Raw genomic sequence first — 13,159 nt, 5'->3', positions numbered from 1 at the left:
CAAAATTCATTCATATAATAATCATATAAGGAAACACACAATAATTATTCATTAAAGTGACGTTAAAACATCATTATTCAATTAAGACATAAAATGTAATAATTATACATGACAATATTGAAAACTATTCAATAGTCTTATTATAGGCATTTCGGTTCTCTTCAGGAGTAATCTAGTCCAGCTCATTAGCGAAGTCGGAGGCATCGAGGTACGATGTCCCTTCAAATTTTTGAGTGAGGTTCACTTCTTTAGCTTTGCCTTTTGTAGACTCTTGATATAACTTACAGAAATGTGGAGGAGTACGACAGGTACGAGACCAATGTCCTTTACAGCCACATCTGTAACACACTGTCTCACGCTTCTGGGTGGTATCCTATTGAGTTTCTTTACCCTTAGAAACTTGTCCGGATCTAACCCAATTGTTAGATCCCTTCCATTTGGGATTGTAAGTTTTTCCACGTTTATTATTGAAACGGCGACCATAACCTCGGTTGGTCTGGTTCCTCCTTTCCGAATTTTCTACCGCCGTAGCATTCACTTCAGGAAATGCTTTGGCTCCATTCTATCGCCGTAGCATTTACTTCAGGAAATGCTTTGGCTCCCGTAGGTTAGGAATTGTGGTTTTTGATCAGGAACTTATTGTTCTTTTCAGCCAACATGAGCGCAACCATCAATTCAGAAAATCTCATGTACCCGCATTTTCTGTAAATTTCGGGCAGGAAGTGAAACTGTTTGTGGAAAGTGTTGTACGTTTTATTCATCATTTCTGCCTCAGAGTCAGGGTTACCACAATATTTCAGGAGTGAAACTATCCTCAGGACAACGGAATTGTAATCCTCAACCTTTTGAAAATCTTGGAGCCTCAGATTTTTCCACTCTTATAGAGCGTGAGGGAAGTTGACTTTTCTCTGGTTATCGAACCTTTCTTTTAAAGCTTGCCACAGTTCAGCTGGGTCTTCTACGCTTGCATAGTCATGCGTTAGATTCTCATCTAAATGCTTCTTCAGGAAGATTATCGCTTCGGCTATATGCTCGAGCGACGATTTGTTACCGATTTTTATCGTTTCGGTTATCTTTTTCATTACAAGGTAAGGTTTCACATTTGTGACCCATCCGATGTAATTTTCGCCAGTTATTTTCAGAGCCGAGAACTGAAGTTTCTCGATGTTTGTCATTTGTATTTCTAAAACATAAAATAATATATTTTATTAGAATTTTGTAATTTTAAAACGAACCATTTATATTAATAATACACGCAATTACAAGGAGAAACAACGCATAGAAAAGTAAACCAACATTAAGCGTAAATTCTTCAGGAGCAAATTCTTCAATAAAAAGACCGTACATAGAAGCAAAAATTAGAATTGCACATACAACCAAAAATATGCGAATCATCTTTCTTGCAATGGAAAACCGGAATGGAACGATTTAAAAATATTTGAGAGAAGATGAAATATTTTGGATAAAGTAAATGAGTGAAGTATGAGTGTATTTATAGATGAAAAAACAATGTTCATAACCGTTTGAAAAGGGTAAAAATTTTAAAATTTTTTCTTTGTGACCGTTGGGATTAAATTGTATGAATCGAAAATCAATCTGAAAATACTGTAATAATCAGTCAACCAAATTCCATAAATTTCATAATATTTTATATAGGTGACCAAACATTTATATAATAATCATATTATAATAAAATAAATAAATATCAATCATATTATGATGATATAAAAATTATAACATTAAATAAATTATGCGGCGGCACAGCCAAGCCAATAATTATAGTGTAATTAGCAATCAAGGTTTATTAACGAGACGACATACTGCCCGCATTAAGATAGATAAATAATAATAATTAAAACAGCCACTATAAAATTATTAATAATAATATAGGCGGTACACCGGCCATTATAGCAGAGTAAATATGATACATATAAATTTTACCGAATCGCAGAGTGATCGTGTTGATAACGTGTTATAAAATAACTTATAATTTTATAGTATCGAGAAATTTTAAATAAGGGCAAAATTTTATACCCGCGGAAAGAAGATAACACTGATAACAAAAGATAATGTGTTATAAGGGGAAGAAATGATGGTGTATTACAATTGATCGAAACGATCGTTTATATAGAAGTGAAAAAGAGAAAGTTAATGTGCATGCATAGTGACGGTGGGCTCCACATAACGGAAAATATCAAGTTTCGGTGCGTATTATTTTGACATTGTTTTCTTCACGTTTATAACATATATATATATATCATGTTAAATTAGCCTTTTTAGGAGAGCAAACCTATCAGAGAAAATTAAACATTTGATATTTTTAAACCTTTAATTGGTGACTAGGTTAAGATATGTGTCTTGCGCGAAATGAATATTATATATAAAAAATATTATATGTATTAAATATATTTACATATTGTGAAATAATAAATATATATTAAATAATTAAAAGTCAGTAACTATTAAATATATAATTAAATTAGTGCGAACATATAATTCAATTTTATTAATCCAAAAAATATTTTCTTGTATTTTATTAGGATATGTAATTAAATTTAAATGATACTAACATACATAGTATATATTTTAGTATATTTTTAATATTAATGTCTATTAAATTATGATTTCTACTCATATAGTTTTTTTTTTATCATTTGTATCTTTTATAGAAAAAAATTTAAATTACCCATTATTTCCTCAAGCCGAAGTTGAAAGGACTTATGTGCAGATAGTTTGAAGCTCACTCCCACCAGCAGTGATCTACGGTTTGGAGCTCTTGCAAAGAAGTGATCTATAGTTTTTCATAGGCTTTCCTAATTTGTTGATTCTTTAATAAGGTTCAGTTAGCAAATTCCTTATAGATATACATAACATTTCTTCCAAGATGATCAATAAATTTAACATTTCATCAAAAAAAAAATTTAAAATTACTGATAACAAAATTTTCATTGTGGAATTAATAGTTTTAGTAACTTATATTTTAAAAAAAAATAAATTGTCAATGTTCGTTCAAAACTTTTATCAAAAAAATTGTTCAAAGTAAATTTTGAAACTAAAATATTTATGTATTTTATATGGTTTATAGTTTAATTTAAAATGATATATATATATATATATATATATATTAATTTTAATAATTAATTAAATTAGGTTTTTTACTTATAGAATTTTGTAATCATTTGTATTTTGACATGACAAAAATTTTGAACGGATCACAAAATTTGAATGTGAGACTTTTAACAGTTTTAGTAATTTATATGTGCTTTTAAAAATTCAAAATATAACATATACAGAAAAATCTAAATTTTTATTATATGGTTATTGTGGTTGTTTAATTTATTTAATAGTTTAAAATTAAACAAATATTATAGAAGATTCACTAATTTTTATCAAATCTTTATTATTCAAAATCATTAATTGCCGTATATAATTTAGTCACATTAGCCAATTCCGTAAATTTTATTTAAAGAAATAGTAAAATACATTAATGATGAAATTATTGTTAGTTTAATAAATAGCTTATTATGTAATTATAGACCGAAATATTTTTCTAATGATTCTAAGAATCATCATAACGATGACATGTGGGTACAAAAAGAAGTTGTAATGCTTTTCAAATAATATATAGGGGATACAAGAGCTTTAGCCATTAGAGATTAGACCGACTTTTCGTTGGTGATGACAGATTTTTCTTTCAGAAACTCTGTAGCAATCAAAAGGAGATATTTATTGGAAACTTAGTTGGTGGATGAATGAAAGACCTCATCAAAGGATCAATACCTTAGTATGTTATTATGGTTAGCCCTGGGACGGATCCGGATATCCGGGAAATTTTGGGTATCCGGATCCGGATCCGTCGGATCCGTGGATTTAATATCCGGATCCGGATTCGTGGTTTCCGGATATCCGGGTTTCAGATATCCGTCTCGATATTCTATTATCCGCGGATATCCGAATCCGGATCCGGATCCGTCAAAATAATTAAAAATAATTTTTTTAACAAAAAATACTAATTTTTTTAATATAATACATAAATTAAATATTTATATATGTTTATAATATTGTAAAAACTAAAATATAATATTATAAGATTAATTCATGTATAAATATTAATATATCAAATATAAATATTAATAAAATTTATAAATTTAATGTATTTTAAAAATACGGATCCGGATCCGGATATCCGGACCTAAAAATTAAGATATCCGGATCCGGATTCGCTTTGCACGGATCCAAGATTTTACTATCCGGATTCGGATCCGGACACCCCGGATATCCTATTTTTAGAGCGGATCCGGAGCGGATCTCGGATCGAATCCGGATCTCTGATAATAAGTCTCACGCCTAATTATGGTAGTGTCGGGATAAAAGATAATCTTTTAGGGAGAGTAGTTTTTGAATTATCTTCCTATTGATAGGACCATAAGGATCCTCTGAGAGTTAATTATTTATCCAGTGATACTATTCATATCCAACCTGAGAACTATGATACTTGTGATAAATCGAAAACATAAAAGAAGAAATTGAAAAAAAATAAAACATGAGATATCGTTCATTCAGAATTCACTTTTCAGTAAGGGTGAAAAAAACCGAACCGAACCGAGTCAAACCGAACCAACCGAACCGAAACCGATTCAAACCGAACCAAAGTCTATTTCAAACCATTCAGTTGAAGATTTTCCTAACCCGAATGGTTTAGTATGGTTCGGTTTTAAACCGAACCGAACCGAGAAACCAATGTGTTTTTGTAATTATTTAAATTAAAAATATTAGTAATACCAATATACTAAAATTCTAATACCAAACCAAATATTTTCCATTTTTCATTAATTAACATATATTCTTCTAACCGAATATGTAATCATTAAAATATTTGATTTAAAAAATAGAAAAGTCTGAATTTTTATATTTTTATATAAAACCTAAAACAAATTTTATTAAAAACAAAATTTCTTCTCCACGGCGTCACATGGAAGATGATTCATTGCAAGCTTTTAAATAAAGATATAAGAGACATTACTAATGATGTTAGTTTTTTTATTTTAGAAAAATTTCATTTGTTTTAATTCTTATATACTTTTTGTGACTTTTAGAAGGTTTTTGTTTTAGTTTTATATTGAATTTAGTTCACATAGTTTACGTTTACATAATTTATGTTTTAAAACATAATTTCTCTTAAAAATAAACTAAGAAAAACCTAACTAAGAAGGCTAACTAAACTGATCCAAAACCCAACCGAACCAAATATAAACCGAACCAAATATAAACCGAACCGAATATAAACCGAACCAAACACAAACTGAACCGAACCAAACCAAACTAACTATGGTTTATTTCAGTTGGAGAAATAATAGAACCGAACTAACCAAACCGAACCGAACCCAAACCGAACCGAGAAAATAACCGAAGTGTCCACCCCTACTTTTCAGTGTCAGATAGCTACTTCAGAACTAGTAATTTCCAACAATCCACTAAAACAACTAAAACTCGAATATAAACTTTCTTTACAAAATAAAACGGTGGTCTAGAATCCCTTAAAACTTTAAAAGATAGCATTAGCACACAGCCACGCATCAAAATAGATCTTTAAACCGTAAGATATTGGTTATGATTGATTCGACTGTGGCTGTAGAATTTTAACTGTAAAAGTTTAGCTGTAGATAAATTGGTTGTAGCTGTAAAGTTGCTACTGTTGATTATTTTTGCAGAGAGTTTTGTTGTACTTAAATTTGTTGTAGCTGTAAGCTATAGGCTGCAGATATTTTAAAATAAAATATGTAAAATATGTGATGTATATATAAAATAATTATTATTTTTATCACTTAAAATAATTTATATTAATATTTTTTAAAATTATCAAAGTTTTATGTTATTTAAAATGTGATATGTAAATAATATTTATATTATTTAAAATATTTCAATAATTTAAAAGCACCCAAAATTAGACTAAAATATTTATAGATGTTTTTTTTATTATGATTATCTTATTTATTTAATATTATAGATATTTTTTATTTTACAGTTTCTATAGCTTCTAAATGAAAGATGTAAGTTTTTTAACTAAAATACATAAGAAAAAGTTTGTTTTATTTTTTTTGCTGTATCTTTAAAAATAAAGCTAAAGCATGATTGGTAAAAATTAATAGAAATTTGATGTAGGCTTTAGCTTTGAAAAGTAAAGATAAAGCATGATTGGTAAAGTTTAATGATTTAGAAAAAAATAAAGCTAAAGTAGATAGATAAAGCCCAACCAATCTCCTCCATTTTTTTTAACTAAATTGTCTATAGTTCGTGAAATCTCATGACGGTCCAATATGTGCATTTCTCTTACAATCAACTATTAGGATTACATTTTCTGTTGCTCAAAAAAAAAAGGATTACATTTTCTATAAAAAAAAATCTATTAGGATTATAAGTGAAAATGACTTTATAATTTAGCCGTTTTACAGACTTTCTTACACACGTGCATAACAGAGACATGTGTATTGGTTTACGCCAATAATCGCCTAAACTAATCTTTCACCTAACCAAAGGCACAAACTGAAATTAAGTACAGATAGTTAACTTAGATACAAAGAGTATACCTTTCACTTCCATTCCATCCGGCTCTCATCCTTTTGAGCCAAGTCCCACATCTCTCCTTCTTCCTTAAGTCATTTGCCATATGTTCAAGTGTACGTATACAAATCTTACTTTGTAGCTTTACTTCTAACTAAGCCTAAGAAGTTGTTAAATATAGGTGACTGACGACGTTCTATCAGCAAACTATTCTCTCGAAGGTTGAACAAAAAAAAAAAAAAAAAAAACTTTCTCTCGGAAAAAAAGGAAAATAATTTAAAAATGTGTTGTTGGCCTATCATATCTCCGACCTGTCACCCTACCACAGGCCAAGATTTTTACAGATGCCTTTTTAGATTTCATTTGGGGTTTATTGGCTCCATATTTGTTGATATAGTAAAAACCATTAAAAATGATGAAGCGACATCCTGTTATGGTGGGCCAAGAATTATTCGGAAGAAGAATCTCCGACACCAACCACGTCGCAACCAATTCATTTTTCACCAGCGGTTAGATTTTTAGTTAGCTATGGCTTATCCTTCTTTGTGGGGGCTTACTAGTGAATCTATGAGTACCACGTATACATATCCATATCCATATCATTACCAAGGGGACGTACACAAAATCTAATCCAAACGGCTGGGAAGCATGATGAGACAAACAAAGTACAATTGCTTAATTACAATTTGAACCTCATAAACCTCAACAAATCCCAAAATTAATCGCTAATTAACCTTCGACAACAACAAGTCCCGGAGCTGCTCTTGCTTGTAAACCCTCGACCCCATCTTCACCGTCACTTGTTGAATCATGAGATTGTTCATCACCGAGATGCTCGCGTGATTCACTTCTACCTCCAAATCCATAAACGCATTCATTAGTCTCGCTCCAGGATGGTTGTTCTTGCTCGACTCCAGTCTAATCAGCGCATCACGATCCATAACCTTCACGTCGATCTTCACCTCAATCTCCGGCGTCTTTTCCCCGCCGCCACAAACGCTAGAACTCCCGTTTCTCCTTCCTGCGATCTTTTCCTTGAGTTCGTTGAGCTGGATCTCAAACGCGTTTTTCTCCGATTCAGCGTTTTCCGCGTTTACTTTCAGTTCGTTAATGTACGTAACCGTGTCTTCAAGTATCGACGCCTTTTCCCTTTTCGTTACGTTTGGCAGAAGCGCTCGTAACGCGTAGAACCGCTGGTTTAGCTTCTCGCGTCTCAACCGCTCGGCTTCCACGTGGTTCATCGGCTCTTCTCTACCGTGCGTCGGTCTTCTCCCGCGTTTCTTTTCCGGCGTCGTTTTGGTATCAATGTTAAAGTGAGCCGAGTCCTCGAGTTTTACGGCGCTGGCTGAAATGTTGCTTTCCTCGTACTGGATCTGGCCGAAATTCGCCGGAACATATGACCACAAATCGGAGGAGGAGTTAATGGCCGTCGGAGCTAGTGGCAGCTGGCTGAGATTCGCCGGATCTAATGGCCACAAATCGGAGGAGTTCAATAAAGTGTTAATCATTAATAAGGCATCATCGGAGTTCAGGAGATTCATTGTTGCCGGTAAGATAAATGGTGTTTGATGTTTGAACAAAGTAAGTATTAGAAACAGTGTTACATGAGAAAATCAGAAGTCATATATGGGTTGTGTCTTTTATAAACAACTAGGGGTGTGCCCGCGGGGAGCGCGGGATGTCATCTTTTCGTATGGTCTATATATGGTGTCTATTTGTGTACGTCTTTGTTGTGAGTGATTGGTTTTTGTTGTGTCTGTGATGCTTGGGTACGTGATAAAACTTTATTTCTTTATAGTGTTGTCATGAGTGTACGATCACTAATCTTAGATTGCTAGGTGGGGATGTCCATGATTTGGTTGTAAGATGTCTTGTGACATTGGAATTTGTTGTTGGTTTGATCGTTAATGTTTTATATGACCGTATATGTCGGTGTGGGCCGAACTGCAGTTAAAGTTACCATTGTGCATTCGAGTTATGTTAAGTGTCCATGGTGGTGGCTTTGAAACCCATTTATCTCTTTTTATTAGTAAGTTGTTGGAGTAGTTGTTTGTTTTGGGTTATGTTTGTTGGGTACTTAGAAAAGTCAAATCCACAGTGTTAGTTTCTCTGAACCCATGTTGATGTGGGGTTGGCCGTTATGCTTGTATTGGAGACGATGTAAAATTGGTCGGCGGCTAGAGCTTGAGGTGTGAAAATTGGCTTGAATTAGATTGTTTTTAGTATAACGTTCGTGTCTGTGGTATACACGAACATAGCTGCAGAGTTGATATGTTTGTTGTAGTGTGTTTTTGATATTGCAGCCACACTCTCCACATACTCGTATTAAGTGAAGCATGAAAAGATCAGTTCGTGACTGTATTTTGTTTGTAGTATTCAACATCCATTTTGATCACATATTATTCGTTAATTTGTATTGAAGCAGTTAAAAGGTGATTTACCTGGTAAGAATGTTATGATAATATGTTGATTCAATATAATTGGGATGGGCGAAGTTTGGTTATGATGTTTGAGAATTAATTAACTATTCATTGCAGTCGCAAAATTTTTAACTGTTTTTGAATTTTTGTCTTAACGGAAGCTATGGTTTCGTTTACGGATGGAGGTGATTATAGGGGTTCTCGAAAGTTTGAATTACCTAGTGACAATATTTTTATATCATTAATATCCCCCGGACTATATTTGCGAACTGATTTTGCCACATGTCCTTTTTATAATCAATTTAACAAAACAAATATGACATGATTACTGAAATTGATAACATGGCTTCTAGAAAAAATATGACATAGATAATTTCATTTAATGTTGATTTATATTTTTGGCAAATTTATTAGAATATGATAATAATTCATATATTACATTCAATATTGATATTTCTTTTTGGTAAACTTTTTTTAAATACGGTAATAACTCATACATCATCTATAAAATAAATATATTCAAATATAACATTTCAAATTTCAAAATATTATTATTTTGTATTACTAAAGTTTTAAAAAATTTCTACAACTTTAAAAAAAATTTAAATATCTAATCGTAAGATCATTAGTTTTTTATATATCTACAAATTTTATAAATATTGTTTAGGCCAATTTTTTTATAATTATACAATTTTATATCATTTTATTAGTTTGATACAAATTTATTTAATATATATCAAATATATATTAAATATTAGTAAAAAATAGTAAAATCTATAATATTTAATAAAATTTATTTTTAAATATAAGTTAGATTTAAAAAATTCCTTACTTGGTGCAGGAAAACACTTAGTCTTATTCTTAACTAATCAAGCTACATTGGTTTCTCAGTGTGTGTTTTTTTTAATTTAGTTTTAAACCAATTGGTTCGTGTTATTAAAAACATCAAATGATCTGGATATATACTTTGTTTGGTTTACTCAATTTGATTTCTTTGTGACCCTGCTACAAAATTGCGAATCATTAAAAGAAATAAACTTGATAGGAATAAGAACAAAGGTCTTTACAAATCCTTCGTTTACCCCTTAAACCAAACCAACCAACAGCAGTAAACTCTCTCATGCGCAAATCCACCGAACTAAAAGCACTGCTTCCATCATTTTATCACACAATATTGGAGCAGAATCAAGACCCATCTATCATCATGCACATTGGAGAGAACACAGATGATAAATGAAAGTTATGTTGTTACGGCATTGCCGGATCTTCCAAACATCTTTCTACGTGGTTCCTATAAGGACAATCTGTCTTGCTACCGCATTTAAAATATCCCCTGCAATTTGAACACAACATCAAAAAGACTCATACTTTACACATCATAGAGCCTTTTTCTTGCTAGTATGTGTTTATCAACTGAAAGAGAGTGATCAAGATAAGTAAATACCTGCGATAAGGAAATCCATAAATGGGTTTGTGACCATATTTTCCCAGGAGGGATATCTGCAACCCTGTTACTTATAGGAGGCACTCTGATTTCCTACCCGATATTTCCTGTCAATTTCAAACATGGCTTTTAAATGCCCAATAATTATTAAGTGAGGCTGTCAAATGAAATACAAAAATATACATCTGACGTTCTCTTAGAGCAGTGGCCTCGTCTAGAGCTTCCACATTTGCTGCTTCCATGCTCATCTCCTTTCATAAGGCACTAAGCGATGTACAACTCGAGTTATCAAAGCTCAAACTTATCCACTTCCTATGTACAATATCAGCGTGATGTATATGTTTCTGCTGATGCTGCAGATGGTAAGCCTGTAGCCGTTCATGTTGATGTTTTGGAATTTGCTCGACTCATAGATGACCCCTTCCCTCAGCAAGTGGTTGAAAGTGTTAAGTCTATGAGCACCAATAGAAGTATAGAACCGTGGATCAAGGTAGCTGAAAAAAGGATGAACTCGTTGGTCTCAATGGTAAATATAAAGGCAACAAATCGTTTACAAAAAAAAAAACTATATATAAAGGCAAGATGTTAAAGTAATTACAATAAAACCTTTCAAGGATCTTTACCTTCTTATCGAGGAACACCAAATCCACACCCATAAGCTCGCCGGATTTCTTAACATTCCTCGCCTCCCAACACCTCTGTCCTTGCAACGACCAGCCTTCAAATTGGAGCAGTAGAGCTGAGTAATCGCCATTCAAGGAACTTCTAGTTGTAGGGTTCTCGCAATAGTATGATTCGTAAGAGGTTTGTGCTTGTCAAACAGCCATTCGAGCTCTTGCACAGTCTGTCTAGCAGTTCTTGCGGCACCAGCTCTCGTCTACGTTTTCGTGTGAACCTTAAGAAAGCTAAGAAGGGTAACCACAAAATCCAAGCTTCAAGTTAGATGCTTTAAGCAAAAGCGAAAATGGATTTTCATATACCTAATGGGTGAGACGTTGCTGCAAGAACTTAGCGTTTTCAAAGAGAGATAGCCTTAGCGTTTTGGTCTTGGTGTGTGCTTCTTTTAATTCTCATCCTTATCTGAGAAACCATGAAATAAGTCGGATTAGATCAAAATCGAAACATAAAGCAATAGATCGAGCATCCACTTTCTCATCCATAACTCGAACTTGGAGTTGAAGAAAGGAAGTGTTAAGTTGAGGGAGTGAGTCGGTGAGACAACCCAATGAGGAAGCCATCCTCGTCGCCCCTGCCTTCCTTATCAGTCAACATCCAGCTTTCGAATCAGCAAGAAGAAGGTGGGAAGTCGCCGTTGATGGAGTTCATGCAAAACAGAGACTAAAACCGATTGAATGCAAAGGAGTGGGATCATTGGTCGAGACCACATATATATATATAAGATATATATAGCTGATTCGGTTGATGGGGGAGGTGAAAAGTCTGGATTGATGAGGAGAAAGTACGGTGAATTAATTGCACGCCATTGATACTGATTTACTCCATCGACGGAATTGAGGGGAGAAGATTTGATGGTTGCGTCGACAATGAAGAAGTAGAAGACGCTTGCTTGTAACCTACTTTATTAGTGGGTCGGATGTTTATTATTTTACTGGGCTAAGCTCTTAAATAATAGCCCAACATGCAAGTACAAATCGTGTAAAATTATAAATCGAGAACTACAATCGCTTTTAGAGAATCGGACACGTGTCCTGATTTGCCTCTCCTTCTTCAATGACGTGGCACTCTAAGGAGAGAGGCAAGTCTCCTTTATTGTATAAGATGGTACGGTGTTAAGTAGCATTCGGACCGAACAAAGTTTAATCAAAGTAAACCGGAATTTATTTATAACCGTTCGAAGAACCGAAACTTGTTTTTTTTTTTTTTTTGCTAAAAGAACCGAAACTTGTTATAAACCGTCCGGTTTCATGGTCTTAGAATCCCAATATTCAAAAGCATTTCTTTGTGTAATCAAATCAAATTGGACGGAGTGTTCTTTTTGGTGCCCAGAGAAATTAATATTGAAAAATCATATATAATAGTTTTTATGTACAAGACCAAACTAAACCGATTATCCTACAAAGAAAGATATTAATTAGAGCCAACAACCATTCAAAACAGGAAACAAAAGCCAAACAATCTAGAGCTAAGAGCAATTTCGTGTCCATGATAACTTTTCAAATATCTCAGACCAATAAATTTAAATCTTAAACAATAATCATTAACGCTAAATCTAAATACTATATCTTCTTTGATTAAGTGTATTTTGAAAAATAGTAACTAATTTAGAATGTTTTACGATATTTCCCTTGAAAAGATCTGTTGTGGTAGACAAAAACCAATAAAATATGGATTTTGATTTTTAAGTATAACATGATAAAACTATAAACAAAATTAGTTTCTTTGTCATAAAAAAACAAAACAAAATTTGTTTCTCTAAACATTAGAAAATCTACTTTGGTAAAATTATGAATGGATAGAAAATAGTTTTTGAGAACTCAAAAACCAAAAACAATTCTGTGAAAACTGCAATTTCTCAATACCAAATCCTAAAGAATAATTACTTAAGGAAAAATTGGAAAAAAGTGACACTTTGAACTTAGATTTGTCCCAATAAGATCTTTAGAAGATTATTTAGGGAAAGAGGATTTAGATTAATTTTAGTACCATTATACCCTTAAATTATTCAATTTCTTTAATTAAAAACCAATAAATAAAATATTTCGTAGTTGATTTA

At 32.4% G+C, this 13,159-nt stretch overlaps 1 protein-coding gene and 1 long non-coding RNA gene across 3 annotated transcripts; both read right to left on the bottom strand.

The window, feature by feature from the left end:
- Window positions 1–7,286: 7,286 nt before the first annotated feature.
- On the bottom strand, window positions 7,287–8,102 carry LOC106303014 (transcription factor bHLH28-like). Its single transcript, XM_013739392.1, has one exon. It carries the CDS (start codon window positions 8,100–8,102, stop codon window positions 7,287–7,289), a length of 816 nt encoding a protein of 271 aa, XP_013594846.1.
- A 1,840-nt stretch (window positions 8,103–9,942) lies between these two features.
- LOC106306015 lies at window positions 9,943–12,043 on the bottom strand. Of its 2 annotated transcripts, XR_001263102.1 has the most exons (6): window positions 11,889–12,043; window positions 11,406–11,763; window positions 11,049–11,330; window positions 10,609–10,919; window positions 10,426–10,532; window positions 9,943–10,314 (listed from the first exon to the last, which is right to left on the bottom strand). It is a non-coding gene; the product is annotated as an uncharacterized LOC106306015 (long non-coding RNA). The 2 variants fall into 2 exon arrangements; XR_001263101.1 differs by having other exon boundaries at window positions 11,406–12,039.
- Window positions 12,044–13,159: the final 1,116 nt, after the last annotated feature.

This window comes from Brassica oleracea, chromosome C7 (assembly GCF_000695525.1).
Source record: "Brassica oleracea var. oleracea cultivar TO1000 chromosome C7, BOL, whole genome shotgun sequence".
NCBI lineage: Eukaryota > Viridiplantae > Streptophyta > Magnoliopsida > Brassicales > Brassicaceae > Brassica > Brassica oleracea.
This window is presented reverse-complemented; position numbering and strand designations above follow the sequence as displayed.

What these genes read in the sequence shown, in the direction of transcription:
- LOC106303014 (XM_013739392.1), bottom strand. Translation starts at nt 8,102, where the DNA reads ATGAATCTCCTGAACTCCGATGATGCCTTATTAATGATTAACACTTTA.